Here is a 16020-nt window from a genome sequence, read left to right as displayed (position 1 = left end):
TAGACACCAACAGTTTAAATCAATTTTTCTTTAATGAAATAAAGCCAACCTTACACACGAATACACATTACATACAAACAGAATTTACAGACACCAATGAACTTGAGGCATTTAAAAATATTTATTACAATGCCTTCAAGAATTTGAACATAAATTTATTTAGAACAGGTTTACAAACAATCCTGGTAACCAACATACATTGAGTCCCTACTATGTAGCAGGCACTGCAAAGACTTACATATACTGTATATAATGTTTATTTCTGGTAGGATGGGTATACGTACCCCTTGGATGGGTGTGTATATGCACATGTGTGATGTATACACGCACACATATATGCATATATACATTTTTCCCTATTACTTCTTATTTTAAAAAACCCTGAGTTATCTCAAAGAAGGAAATCAACTTTATAGTCAATTGTAGTTAATGCAGACTTCATTTTGACTCTTCATAATTTGACCAATAATTTTTTTCCTCATAGCATGGACAGTACTTAGAATTTAAAAGTTTAGTGTTCCAAAAAATGCTGCTCTTCTTAAGCCACTTTGAAGTAATACTAGTGAGTCTAAGATCCAGATCTACATGTTAATCTCTAGTTTTGCCTTCAAACAGAATTCAGTTACAAAGAACTCGGAAAGATTTTGAATCTATTCAGAAGAGGAAAACTCTTTAATTTTCCAAGGAGTAAAAACTCCCCAAGAAACTTCATATAGCTTCTTAGATTTTGCTTAGCATACGTGATAAAACATTGATTGTTGCAGTTTGGTGACCCATGAAATTTGGGGGTTAGTTTTCTCTTCAGACCAGAGCATATAATTATGCAAATAAAGAGCTGTCACTGATCTAGTGAAATACTCACAAACACATGCACTCTGAAATTGGACAGAAAAGTGAAAATGGTTGGTGATGTGATGGTGCCATGGTTTGTTTTCCTGCCAAGTTTCTATCCAAGTTCATTATTCAAATTGTAAACTTTAAAAAGAGACATATCATTCTTGGGGTGTTGGTTGTCTTTTCATTTCAGATTCTTTGTATTGGTACTGCAGGCTGGTTACAAAGTACAGTTCAACATTATTTTACCCATGACAGTCTCCCATATTACCCTATGTAATGGCCAAGGAAGAAAAGCTGAATGATCTAGAAAGAAAGATGCAAGTCCTCCCTGGATTTCTTTCTAGAAACATGTTTCATCTCTGGTTCAAACAGAACTCAACCCAACAATACAAAGAATATAGTGAAATGCTGCTCATAAATCTCAAGGCAAAGGGCTGGGAAAAGTTGCCTGGAAGGCCTCCTGGATTAAGTCAAATTTCCATTTTCAAGTTTTTACATTGAAGGGAAAAATACTGGTCTCTGCATGGTATCCACTTAATGGTCAAACTTTCAGGACGACTTTCTCCTATCTAGCAATTAAAGCCCACTATATAATATTTGGTGACTTTAACCTTTATGGTTCATTTACAATTACCACTCTCTAAAACCTTTGTGCTAAGAATTAACAAGAGTTCTTCAATCTAACCATGCTCTTTGGCATCGAGGTCTCCCAATTCCAAAGTTACCACTGCATAGGCTGTTGCATAATTTTAGATGTCATGGAGAGCCCCACTGATGAAATCTGAGAAGGCTCATGTCAGACCACTGACTGCTAAAGACATCACTACATGAAAGATCAGTGGTGTGAAACTTTAAAAACATTGATCCAAATGAATCAATTAAATCAACATTCATCCCTCCTAAGTGTGAGGTTTAAAACTATCATTGTTGCTTTTTTTTTTTTTTAACTCTACATAGATTTCGAGATAAACGTTGGAATGCTTTGATGGCTACTTCTATTCTCGAATCTCCGTTAATCGACTTTGTGCTATTTCCCTCTTTTCAACATCTTCCACTTGGTGTACATTCTTTACTTTTAGTACAGTGCATGACAGTTGCAATGCTTTAAATCTAAAACCGCCTAACAAAGCTGACGCTTTAGGTAGGGTAGCTTTAAGCTCTGTGAAGTGTTGATTAAAAACCCTTTCCCAGACTCAAACTGATCTTTTTGGAGATTAATAGAATATTAGATAAAAGGAAGACGAACAATTCAAGAGACTCCCACTCAGTCACTCTATACAAGGAAGGAAGGAAGGAAAGTATTCAATTTTTGAAAGGGAGTACCTCCTGGAGTCTTTTATTTTATATTATTACAGCCCCTAATAAGTAATCATAAAATAACCACCACTATTATCCCCCCCCTTTTTTTTGCCACCCATATTTCAAAGATGAGAATATCTCACATTTATTTAAAGACATTTTCCCCTATAGAAGCATGGGGAAAGTTTTTGAGTAATTTTTAGACTTTCTGTGATAGTAATCTTTCTTAAATGAATCACAGGAACCTGTCAGTTTACAGTTATAAACTATGATTTAACAGGAGACACACATGTGTTTGGATTGGGACTCCAGGTAATCCAGAGAAACATGTGAAAAAAATTTAACTTATTAGCCCTGATAGTATAGTTAACATATTTTGTCATCCAAACCCTCTCAAAGGAGTTAAGAAGGAAAAGCTGTAAAAAAATGTAAACATGATATTTTCAGATTAGATGTAACACATCATGGACCTATATAGGGACTTGGGAGCAATGTAATGTCACCAGATTCCTTTGGAAAGCACATTTCTTTACAGTATATTAACAATGGGTTCAAATTTCTCTGTAGCTAAGGATATTTCAGATATTAAAAACAAACACCTTAAAAAAATGTTGGCTTATAAAAAAAAAAAATGTTGGCTTTGTGAAAGGTCCAAGCCAAACAGAAAGTGTTCAAGTGAAGTTAGGATGTTACCTTACAGCAACAGTAATAGTAATAAAAGCAACTATACGGTTTAAAATACTGATGAATGCTGTTCCTTCATTCTTTTTAAGTTTCTGCTTTTATTAACCTCTGTACTGTACACAAATAAATGAACCTCTGAGCAAGAATAATACGCCGCTGCTTGTTGGGAAAATTGTTTTTATTTTAAAATGGTAAACAGAAATATATAATATATATGAAACTCCTGTGCTTTACTTTTTTTTCTTTTTGTATAAACAATAATGCAATCTAGGTCGATGCACAAGGCAGAAACTTGAGAAAACAACAATTATTACAAATAGATTTTCTCCCCCCTTCAAATATCCATGAAAACTTTTAACGGCTGCATGTTTAGATACCTTTTTAAAGTTCTAAAGCCAGTATTTTAAATCTCAGATTTATCAACAACTCCTTGCTTCCCATTCCATTGCTCTAAGAACTGAGTATATAATTTTTTAAAAAGTCTACATTCTAACTTTAAGCCTCTACTCTCCTAAAAACCTGTCTAAAGAAACCAAAATGGCTAGAAGATCAGAGCAGAAATACTGTTAACACTTGTCACCTCCAAGCAGGCGGGCTCCTACCAACTGATTGTTGTTACTCCAAGAAAATTGAGGTGGAGGATATTACTACATTTATACCAACAGACACATAATCAACAGGTTAAAAAAAAAATCTGTACATTACGAGGAATCTTATCACTTATCAGTTGGCGGTCTCGGATGGTTTGCCTAGCTCTCTCCGGGCTGCTGCAGCTCAGATCCACAAGTAGAAATTACATTTGCACAACTTAAGTTTGCAAATAGCCCTCTATAGATGGTTAAACAAGGCTAACAACCCAGTAGTTTTAAAGTATTAAAGGCAATTAAACAGTGATTCACTCTAGTTGCAAGTAAAGGTTTTCAAAAGGAGAAGTGAGAAAACCGAAGAGAAGGAATAAGAGTGATTTGGTGTCTAAGCTGAGCCCATTTACTTTGCTCTAATTCAGGTGCATAAGCATCATAAATTTAGCACTACACAAGTGCTGGGTAGAAAAAAGCAATAAAATTAGTTTTTCTGTGAATACTTTCATATAGTCAAAACACCACACAATTTATAACACTTTGAAAAATATATTCAATCCGCATCAATTTTCAAATCCTCTCAAAGGAAGGTACCATTATTGTATACAGTTCACCTTTGCTTCTAAAACAGAAAAGATTGCAGACCAACATGCTTGACGTTGTTGGAGTTACACATATTAAATTATCCAGGTGTGGATAAAATGACGTTTTGATTTTTCCTGTGTTGTTTCTGCTAAAATAATATCAAAAGATATGTATATATGACCACTGAAAAAAGATCACTTTAATTTGCCATCATTAAAACTATAAGAACAAATTACTGTACTTATATAGCAAACACAGATATTACCAGTTTTAAAACTTGCTGAAATCGGTTCATAATATAAAAACATTTTATCCATGAGGTGGTTATTTTAAGTTATTTTTTTCTGAGACGTCAGACAGTTCTAAGTCATTTTGGGTACATTTTATCATGTCCTCAAATAAGGCAGGCATATTGTTGCATATACTTTAAAAAAGGATGAAAAAATATTAAATTCAGACCCTCATCTGCTAGAAACAGAATCTTTACTAGGTAATTAAATTCAAGTAATTAAAAATTGATAATGTTAAGATTTAATATTTGAATTTAAAAGTCAGCAAAATCTTAACTTATTTTACCTCTTGTATTTCACAGTGTTGGCCAGATATTATTAGCAGGATTAAAGTAACTGTAGAAACTGTAGGGCAAAACCCTAGAGAGGAAATGGGACTACTAAAAATTATGCCACTGTATTGAGAGAAGAAAATCTTTCACACCAGGTCTTTCTTTCGCTTTCTGTGGGAGCAGAAACCTAAAAGAATCATTTTAGCCCCACTTGGCCTTTCACAAGGAAAGGTGGAACAGCACACAGGTTCATCTTCCTGATGACAATAAATACCATCCCGAACAGGGTCTAACTCCATGAAAGCTCAGGACAGTCGTTCTGGTTAGGGTTATGAACAACAACAACAAACTTTCTCCACATTAGGATTTAAAAAGCAAAACAAGTGTGCGATCTGAATTACAATGCCACTCAATACACATTATACATTTAAAAAGTAAAGTCAGTTCTAATGATAAAGTTGGAAATTCTGTTGGAAATGGGACCTTTCACCCTTAAAAGATTTGCGCATCATTACGTTTTGGTTTAAACAATCTCTTCTGAAATTAGAGACTTGTGTAAAACCTCGTATTCAAATGGCAAGGGTTTTCAGCGGTAATGTGTAATGGGTACTTTATAGATTTCTTACGCAAAGTTTTTCTTTAGGTCTTGAAATGAAAATAGATTGTTAGAGAACAATTTGCACTCCCAAGGCGACATAGTACATCACGGCATTCACGTTCTGAATTTAAATTTGGCTTTTCTGAGGAGGTTTGTGGGGAACTTCCTTTTAATTAGGGGGAAAAAAAAAGAGGCGTAAGAAGCTCTTCGGCGAAAACCTAAAATGTAAGTTTGAAATCTAGAATAAAAGTTTGCTTCTGTTCGGAGGAAAAAACCGGACATGATCGAGGGGGGCCGGGGGCCGGTGCAAGCGGCGGCTGCGCTGCAGCGGGCGGTAGGACCGCGCAGACGCCGCTCGCCCCGCAGCGCCCGCGCGGGCTCCGTCAGGGCAATTAGAGGCGCGCCGGCCGCGCCGGGCAGGGCGCTGTCAGCCTTAATCTGCGCGCTGACGGGCAGCGCGAAGCCCGAGCTCAGCCCGCAGGAAGCACGACCAGTGAACCCATATTGCTTTGACAGTTGCACTCATCTAGAAATAATGCAAAACGCTATTTAGATGTATATATCACGACCCTGTGCTCTAGGAAGAAAACAATCTAATGAGGGGCTGGGAGTCTGCTCGCCGACAACAAGCAGTTAGGAGACGTGTGGATGCATGCTCGAGTGTGGTGCCTTGGCTTCCCCTCCCCCGTCTCGCTCGTTCTCCTCTTACAGCTCTTCGTGCTTTATTCTGTGGGAGCGCCGCGTCAGAGCCGGCTTGAGGGAACTGGTCTTTGCCTCAGAGGCTTCGGTAAAGAATTTGAAAATGGACGGGAAGCTCTTCCAGGAAGTTAGCTCGTGACGGTCGGTGCCTGCAAAACACACAGATTCGGTTACGAGGTGGCCTCGCTCGGTGCCAAGGCACAGGCCGCCCGCCTTCCGCCCCGGGAGCCCGAGCCCCGCCCTCGGAGTCCCCGTCCCCCGCGCTCCGGCGCCCGCTCCGCCACCGGCGCGCGTCTGCAGGCCCCTGGGCGCGGCCCCTCCAGGCCACACCTGCGCCCGAGGGTTCACTCTGCCTCCGCGGCCGAAGGCTGTCTACGTCCGCTCGCTGCGCTTCTCCGCCCGCGGCCCCCGGGCCCGCCGGAGACCTCCGCAGCCTCCCGCCCGAGGCCCCTTCCCGCCCCTGAGGGGGAGGACGCGGCTGGGACACCCCCCGCGGGGTGCCCGAGGCGCGGCCAGGCGGCCCCAGGGCCTCAGCCCCTCCGGGCCAATCGAGGCGCTCGGAGGGAAGGGCCACTCCCTCTCCCGCTTCGAAACCACCCACTTCCCCAGGCTTCGCGCGCGCGCGCGGGGATTGGTTTCCCCTGCGCGCGGAATCCGGCATCTTCACCCATCCGGGAGCACCCACGTTTCTCCGCTTCCCAAGAGAATAAAACAAATCGGATTTTTCTTGCCTCTCTCGGAAGCTGTGCCGTTAGACATAATTTGTCTCAGCGAGGTCACCGCGACCAAATTACATGGGATGCTTCAGGAAGGTTCAGATTTTTTTTTAAAAGACTGTGCCTAGAACTGTCCTAGGAGGCTACATTTTAAAAGATTTTAGGGGCCAGTTTTAGAAAAGCTAAAAAAGTCTTTCCAAGCAGTGAGTACAAAAAGAGCATCTAGGCCTCCTATTTTGTCAGGAGGAATTCAACTTAGAAAATACAGGTTTAGTTTGTCACTTTACAGGGTTATTTTATTTTACCACAGCTTCTTTCTGTTGATGTACGGTGCTTTTCAAGTCAAACCTCCCTTCAGTTTAACATAGGCAAAAAACAAAACAAGCAGACAAACAAGCCCCCCCCCCCCGCAAAAAAACCAGTGATGTAGTCATAAGAACAGATGAGGATATTAATCGGTTTCGACTCCTTGTGATAACATATCATTTTGCCAGTCTCTTCAAAACAATTTTTTAATTAAAAAATAAAAATAATAACGAAGACTCTACCATAGAAATAATGAGTGAATAGCTTTGAAACAGTTGAAATCACTTCCTAGATCACTCAATTATGCAGAGAGATACTGCCTGGAAGTCTTGGGATTCAGGGCCTCTGTCTGATACTTTAACATTGTTAATGATAATTCTTTAGTCTGTAATAGTAGGTCATTGCTATGGTTACTCTACAATGGTGCAACACTTTGCTTTCCCCTTCAGCTATTCGCTGAGACCTGGTAACCACATTTGTTGCCTAGCAACAGTTTTGTGACAGTATCACAATCTGGGAGTTACAACAATAAGGATGCTATGGCTGCAGTCGACCAGAGAGCAGAAAGCTACAGTCTGTGCATGGGACTAAAATGTGGGAGCTGGTCCTACCAGAGAACCCCTCTCTTAATGGGTGCCCTCACAAGGATGCTTTCTATCCTCTTCTCCTCTGCAATTTGGCCTTATGAACCTGCCCTGAGAACTACGATCGAGTGTTGAAGTCATATCCTGAGAAATATCTTCCAACACTACTGTATTCAGATTAAAAAAATGAGGTCATTTGCTTACCCATTTTGGGCAAATTTCAATGTTACTCATTGGGAGAGAGAGATTAGTATAGGTTTATCCTGGCAAATCCTAAAGTGCCTGACTTGATTTTGACAAGTCTCCATAGAATTTTTTGGGGAAAAATTATATATATATGCCTGCCCTCATCAATAAGTGTGCAAACTTTTAAGTTCTTTAATATATATGTAACACCCAGGTATTTATTATTATATTTTTCACTGATTTATTCATTTGACAATCTTAAAGAATTCTTTTGAATTTGGAGGCATTCATATTCTCCAAGCCCAAGTAAGCAGTTCTAGATATGCTCAGACAAACCTACTTTGGGTATATTTGAAAGGGGCCTAGTTTCTAGATAGGTTTATGAAATTCCTGTTCCTATTTCTATGGTGCTTGCAAATCTAGTTTCATTTCAATAACTAATTGCACTTATAATAATAAGATACTTCAAAACCAATTGTATTTCTTCCTTTTGAAAGACTATTCTCAGATGCATACTACATGGCAGCACACATCCCCAAAAACAGTAAGAAAGAAAGAAAGAAAGAAAGAAAGAAAGAAAGAAAGGTGTTAATTGTCTTCTTTTCCTTTCTCATTTCCCATGCTTCCAGACTGATTTGGCATTTCCTCCATAGTGATCACACTTACACTTACTAGTGTTACCAAGGCTATGATCAATTTGTAAGCTTTCTCAGGGAATTCTTCTCATAATTCCTCCCACCCCTTGAAAACCAATTCAATCTAGGAATCTAGAGGGACCCAAGGAGTCAATGGTCTGAAGCAATTTTAACTCCTTTATTTTTTTCTTTCCTGGTGACAATCTTTCTGAAGGATGAACAAATTTCCCTGGTGATAAAATCACTACAAAAGCTTTTTAGATTTAGCTTATGATGACTCTCTGCTTGATTAGTCCTGGGTTGAAAAGACCAAAGTCCCTGAGATAACTGAGTACCTGCACTGGCTCTCAACATTTACCCCTGCAATTTAAGAGTATAAATAATGAGAATGTGTGCTCTGTAAGAGGGAGGGAAATCGGTGGGAGTAAAGGTAATAAGCAGAGTGGGTTAGAAACTGAACTACAGAGAACCGAGTAGGGGTAGGAGAATTCTTCCTTAATTAAGGAGTAGTAAAGTGAATATTTTATATAAAAAATGGCTTTTAGAATTTTTTGAAATAGGTTTTTTTTAAAAGATTTTATTTATTTATTTAACAGCGATCACAAGTAGGCAGAGAGGCAGACAGAGAGAGAGAGAGAGAGAGAGAGAGAGAAGCTGGCTCCCTGCTGAGCAGAGAGCCAGATGCGGGACTCTATCCCAGGACCCTGAGATCATGACCTGAGCCGAAGGCAGGGGCTTAACCCACTGAGCCACCCAGGTGCCCTTGAAATAGGTTTTTAATAATTTTATTAAAATAGTAGTTGGAAATTAGGTAATTGCATATCCACCTGGGGCTACACATATACATTTCAAGAACATGTCTGGAGATCCTTTTCAAAAAGTCAGAGCCAAATTTCAATGAAAATATTTACAAATTAATATGAATATCTACCCATAGCAATGCTTAGATTATGGAAACTTTTGAGAGCAGCTTTCTAGTAGTTAAAAAATACACCATTTAAGGAGAAATGATTCAATCAGGACAGAAGCACTAACCCATAAAAGTGGAAAATTCAGGCTAGTCAAAAAAGCATCCATTTATTGATAAACTGCAATGATGTGTAGGTAATATGGAAAATCATTCAAAATAACAAAACTAACCATGTTACTTGAAGGATATAAACATGATTTTTAGTTTTTCCTTTAGGACAACTTTATCCTAATCAAAAGCTCCTCTTTTTAGGGACAATGAACTTGTTTTCACTTTCAGACCCCCACTTTCTTAATCTAGAGAGGTTCCCATATAGGAGTAAAGGGTTTCCCATATTAAATACCCACCATGTTCATAGGGGAAGCTTTTTGTATCTTTCTGAGATTGGCAGTCTTGCTCTTTCTGGATAATTCACTTTGGGGGCAAATTCAGTTTCCTAATCCATGGAATCAATTCAGTATCAAAATAAAAAGTACAGGGTCTCAGTGTTTCATTACAAAAAAGTGCCTTTGTTCAGTCTCAATAAGTGATTCTTAATGTGCATGGTAGTGGCTTCTGGGGCATTTAGGAAATTTATAGTGATATTTTTGGTGGTCAGGATGGTTGGTAAGAACTATTGGCATTTAGAAGAAGACCAGGGAAGCTGGAAATCCTGCAGTTTGCAAGGCAGTAGAGCACAATGAAGAATTGTCTTGCACCCCACACATCTTCCTTCCTCCCTCCTCTCCTCCCTCCTTCCCTCCCTTTCTTTGTTTTAAAGATTTTATTTATTTATTTGAGAGAGCGAGCTGGGGTGGGGAGGGAGAGGGAGAGGGAGAAGCAAGCAGACTCACCCCACTGAACAGAGAACCCCACATGGGGCTCAATGCCAGGACACTGGGATCATGACCTAAGCCAAAGGCAGATGCTTAACCAACTGAGACACCCAGGTGCCCCCCACATCGTTTGCAAACATTCCACCAGCTATTCATGTAGTTGAAAACTCTGTTTATAATTATATGGGATTAGAATTTAGACGTGTTTAACAAATACTCTCAAAGTACTTTTGGCATCATTTGAACATACACAGAATTTTCTAGGAATCCGACTACCATGTAAATGGAAGGGATTTTGTACTTTATGTTGTTCAAAATATTAATAAGCAAGAGTGGTTTATATAATTACCAAGAATGGTTTACCCTATGAAAAAAATCTCATCACTGATGGTATCACTGCCCATGAAAGTTGAGTCACCAATAAGCACACCCGCATCAGCCCGCATTTGTAGCTGTTGAATCCGTGGTGATTTTATGTACAGGACTAAGTAACTGACTACTGTTATTATGCCTTCTTATGTAGAGTTTTTAGAGCACTTAAAATGTTGATATGCATATTATTTTTATTATGAGTTACTTTTCTTTTATTCCTTCTATGTGTTAACTAGAGCAATTATAATAATCTAGCTATCTTCTAAGTAGGTGGATCATGTTATCTTTAGAATTAATTTCAAGATAATAAAAGTACTGTGTAACATTTGTTTTAATGGGAGGTATTTAGATGATCAGTGTCATCTTAAATCAAAATGAATAGTTAATTATTTTTAAAATTATATTATAGATTAATTTTCCCTATAATCTGAACTCCACTCTATCTCTTTTAGCCTATACAGCGCAGAGAATGCCTTTTATTTCTCTCAATGTTTCTTCCATAGATATTGTTTGTCAATGATGTTATTCACTGCGAAATAACCAAAAGGTAGGGACAGGAGATCCTCCATAAAATACTACATTGAGGGCGCCTGGGTGGCTCAGTGGGTTAAGCCGCTGCCTTCGGCTCAGGTCATGATCTCAGGGTCCTGTGATCGAGTCCTGCATCGGGCTCTCTGTTCAGCAGGGAGCCTGCTTCCCTCTCTCTCTCTCTGCCTGCCTCTCCGACTACTTGTGATTTCTATCTGTCAAATAAATAAATAAAATATTTTAAAAAATACTACATTGAATATTTATTCTTTACCTATACCTGTTTAAAAAAAAATGAACTGTAGCGAATTTCAAAGTCATAAAGATAGCACAAATGGTCAAAGGGATCAGAAACTTAAAGTATGAAGTATGAGACTGTATATCCTATGAGAAAGATCAAATTGCTAAAATGTGTCATTTGTTTTCCCCAAAGACTATATATTTTGAAAAAAGTGTCTTGTAATGGAACTGAGAAAGAGGGAGGCTACATTTATATAATAGCATTTAGAAATTAAAGAAAAAATGGTTGGAAATAGCACTGAGAGTGGAATGCTCAAAGAATAGGATAAGAGAGAAGAAAACATTGCTGTATCTTCTGTCTTGTCTATTCCCTGTGATGACTTCAATCCAAGTGTTTCTTACAAGTCTGCCTTGTCCACACTCCTCTTCACTTGATCTTAGTGCTTACATATTTTTTGGGCAAAAACTATGCCAAAATATGCTAGTAAGTTAGCAGCCAAAATCCTGATGTTTACTTTGGCAGATGTAGACTAGTCTGAAGCTGTACCTCATTTTACGCTGTAGATGTCTTAAAAACGTATATGTAAATAGAATTTCTGTAAATAGAATTTCTTTAAAGGAAGAAGTGGGTTAGTTACCTCTTCAATGAATCTTTTAATAAAGTCATGAAATGTCTGGGAAAGCAAATAATCTTCCTTCAAGTGATATTACACACACACATACACACACACACACACTTACACACACACACACACACACTGCAGACACAGACACTACACACACACATACAATTTGCCAGAGATGAGGTTTACTAATATAATAATGGACAGTCTAAGTTCTCACCAAAGAGATAATTTAGAAGAATTTCTTGGTCAGCTATTTGCTATTCTAATTATTGCTTGTCGCCTTATTTTACATGGTCCTAGACCAAAAGGTCATGGAATAATTTCAACAATCTATGCATAATTTACATTTTACGGTCTGGTTTGGAATAGGGAATGTAACTGTTGACAGAGTCACTATTGAATACAAAACATAATTTTTATGTCTTTGTTTTGGGGCATGGGAAACTAGCATGTGATCCCCATTCTCTCACTGACAATCTCCAATTCCCTCCCTCACACACAAAAAGTTTTCCTTTTTAAAGCAATGGGTAATGAAACAATTTTGTTTCCTAAGATAAAGGGGAAGAGGAAAAAAACCTAGAAAGATATGAAACATTAATATTAACAAGATAACATGTCTATGATACCTTCAAAATGACAAGGTTTGATTTTAAAAATTGATCTTTAACAAGAAAAAGGAATATGGGCAATTAGGAAGTAATGAAGACCCTGTCAATATAGCTATGTTGATAATAACAGGTAAGGGAATTCTTGAGAAAATCTAATTTATAAAAATCAAGAGGTCTGTAATATGCATTATTGAGTCCCACTGGGATTAACTAATGAACTTATGAGCTCACCAGCAGTTATTTTTAGAGAGTTATAAAGAATTAGAGAAATATCAGAGCACTGAAAAATAATGTGCCTTCTAAAAAGAAATAAAACGTAACTACTAAAATTCATTTTAAAATGAATTCTAGAGCTTCTAAGGAGAACATCATTAACCACCCCCCCCCCCACAACTTACCAATATTTGGACAGAGAAGGGCTCCTAATGGAGACTCTCCCAAGTTAGAAACCGGAAGTGTGAGACTCAGCCACTGCTGGGGGATGGTAAATGGAGTGGGGTGGACTGTTCACTGTGACTGTGTGACGAAAGACAGAGTAGCTTACTAAACATGTTGCATTGTCTTGTTAAATTGTGTAAGAAATAGGCAAATCTCTTTCCATTGTATTGAAAATGCAATACTGGTTAAAGCTGAAATTGTTGAGGCCTGAAGGCAAGTTGTCAAGCTTAACTGGAAATAAGAGACAGGCTGAAACAAAGACAGAAACTCAGTGGTAGAAACTTTTGAGTCACTTGCAGCTTCTGGGCATCCTGTTCTTTCCTTCAGCTTCTTTTCTAGATCTCTCATCTTTGGAAGAGGAGCTGGAGGTGGGGTGGAGGGTGAAGTGGGGGGTGGGTATGGCACAGGACATCTTAAGACCCAGGAAACAACTCTGGGCAGCCGGCTTACTCTAAGGCAGAGCAGACAGCCTGCAGTAGCTGTGGTTCTCTGGCATTACACCTAGAAGACCTCTATTTCGAATCAACTGCCTAACCAATAAAAAATGAATAAATATATTTTTATTGCTTCAATTGCCTATCAAACCCAGATAGCTGGTGTAGAAGTGCTTTCTTTGGTTTTAATTCTTGTCCCATGTACTACTCCTACTATTGCCATAAGGCCTGACCTCCAGGGATACTGTTTCCTTTTAAAATTTGAGCGTAGGTGTGGCAAATGCTCCCTTTTACCAGTTTCCCTTTGTCATTTTCCAAAGTAACTTTACTAAGGGATTGTAAGAGAATAGAGCCCTGAACAAAGGAATGCACAGAACCAAAAATATAGTTATTTCTGTTAAGTATAGGTTCCTAATTCTATTATTCCTAACACAATCATCAGCGAAGAGCTTTACTGGAGTCCTTCCTTCCTTCCTTTTATTTTCTTTCTTTCTTTCTCTCTTTCTCTATCTATTTTCTGGACTCCATTTTATTTTATTTTATTTTTTAAAAGGTTTTATTTATATATTTGGCAGACAGAGATCACAAGCAGGCAAAGAGGCAGGCAGAGAGCGAGGAAGGGAAGCCCGCAGAGCAGAGAGCCTGATGCAGGGCTTGGGGCTCGATCCCAGGACCCTGAGATTATGACCTCAGTAGAAGGCAGAGGCTTTAACCCACTGAGCCACCCCTGGACTCATTTTAAAACAACGCTCTGCCAAACAGGGCTGGTACCACCTGACAGGTATCTTGTCAGGCTTCCCTTTCTCCTGGCTTTTCTGTCTGTTACTAGAAGATACCTATGACTTACAGCTGCTAGTTTCACTCTGCAGGTATGGGGGAAGGGGAGGAGCTAGAGAGAGTGGAGGAAGTGAGGGAGAAAGGGAAAGAACTGCAAAATACTTCCCTTATTTCAAAGTCAAACCAAACCAAACCAAAACAAACCATTTACTAGTTGAAATATTCTTTTGTGGTCCTCCTCTCTCAATCATGGAGTCTACTCTAAGTAATATACATTTTTAAAGATTTTATTTATTTATTTGGCAGACAGAGATCACAAGTAGGCAGAGAGAGAGAGAGAGGAGGAAGCAGGCTCTCTGCTAAGCAGAGAGCCCGATGCGGGACTCGATCCCAGGACCCTGGGATCATGACCTGAGCTGAAGGCAGAGGCTTTAATCCGCTGAGCCCACCCAGGAGTCCCTAAATAATAATATATTTTGTGGACAGACAGTTTTTCCAGAGATTCTGTGACTGATTAATTTATACATTCGTACATGTATTTATTGTTTGTCAGGGACTATTTCTTGGGGCTGAGGACGCAGTGGTGGACATGATGTCAAAATGCCCCACTCTTACAGAATTCATGCTAGTGCAGATGGTAGATAATAAACAAGTAAACCAGTGAACATGACCATTTCTGAGAGTCAGAGCACTGTGCAGAAAACACCACAAGGGCATGTGAAGAGAAAGAGGAAGGCATAGAGGTGGGATGAGGGGAGACAGTCATCAATTTAGAAGGGGTGAAGACTTCTGACTTGAGACCTGAATGGCAAGGCAGACAAAGGTCTGGGGGCAGAGTGCAGCGGCCGAGAGAGTTCTGGAGGAGCGGGAGCAGGAGCAGGGGTTCTGAGGAGGAAAGGGCTTCTCACAGTTGAGGAAGTGAAACACTAGAGTGCTGGAGCACTGTGGGTCAGGGGGAAGTGGTAGAAGACCACTTGGGCAGCTCCCAACCCATAGAAGGCCATAGTGAAAGGTTTGGATTTTATTCCAAGTGCAGTGAAGGGGCTGTTTGCAGAGTTTTGAGCAGAGGAGAATGAAATCTGACTTATGTTATAAAAAAAAATACAGGGTGATAAGTGAATGGTGAATGGATTATGGGGAGTTCGAATGAAGGACTACATTCATCCTGATTGCATTTATCGACTCCACCCACCTCTAGAGTATTCTCCGGGGCACACTCTTCTACACACTTCGGAGTATAAAATCCCCTTACTGCTAGTTCACATAAATAAATTAATGATATAGTAATAGTAATATGCAGTAAGAGTTGAAAGAGACTAATAAAATAATATTTCCAAGAACTGAATACAAAACGGAGTTGAACTACAAAAAGCATTTCCCTAACAATTTTGCCCTTGTGATTTATGCTGATACCTCTGCTTTCTCAGCCCTTAGAAGTACTGTTGTGTGTGGTGGGAAGGTACTGGGAGGGAGAATATGCTGTCACAGCATTGCATTTCTGCAAGCAGTCCAGAGGAAAATGCTGGGCTTACTCTCCATGCAGGCATTTCCACTGAGTTCTTCATTTCTATGAATGGACACAACATTCTCTTAACTACTCCAGCTCAAAGCCTCTCGGCCATCTTTCATTTTTCCTCCTCCCTTGTTTGTGATCTTCTGATCCAGTTACCAAATCTTGACAGCAAAGTTTTTCCAATCTCCTCTCCCTTTCCAATCCCTCTGTTATCACTCTAGATTTAATGATCCATCATTTAGGTTTTTGAACTTTCTCCTAACTCATTTCATTGCCTTCAACCTCTCCTTTATTTTGTACCTGACTTGCTACCGGATGAAAAACTCTAAAGTATCATTTGTGTCATATGCCTCTTTCTCTGTTCAAAAATATCCAACAGTCTCCATAACCTATTAAATCAAGTAGAAATTCCTTAAAGTTTTCTATT

At 39.2% G+C, this 16020-nt stretch overlaps 1 protein-coding gene across 4 annotated transcripts in view; it reads right to left on the bottom strand.

Moving 5' to 3' along the window:
• Positions 1–13: 13 nt before the first annotated feature.
• The window catches only part of FAM172A (family with sequence similarity 172 member A), a 426343-nt gene continuing 410336 nt past the window's right edge, over positions 14–16020 (bottom strand). For all 4 annotated transcript variants that reach the window (XM_004769901.3, XM_045074532.1, XM_045074534.1 and 1 more), the window contains one exon: positions 14–5994. In XM_004769901.3, coding sequence (XP_004769958.1) covers positions 5852–5994 — 143 coding nt within the window. In that variant the 3' untranslated portion in view covers positions 14–5851. The remainder of the gene's footprint in view (positions 5995–16020) is intronic.

This window comes from Mustela putorius, unplaced genomic scaffold (genome assembly GCF_011764305.1).
Source record: "Mustela putorius furo isolate JIRA1106 unplaced genomic scaffold, ASM1176430v1.1 tig00537350_pilon_pilon_pilon, whole genome shotgun sequence".
Taxonomy (NCBI): Eukaryota; Metazoa; Chordata; class Mammalia; order Carnivora; family Mustelidae; genus Mustela; species Mustela putorius.
This window is presented reverse-complemented; position numbering and strand designations above follow the sequence as displayed.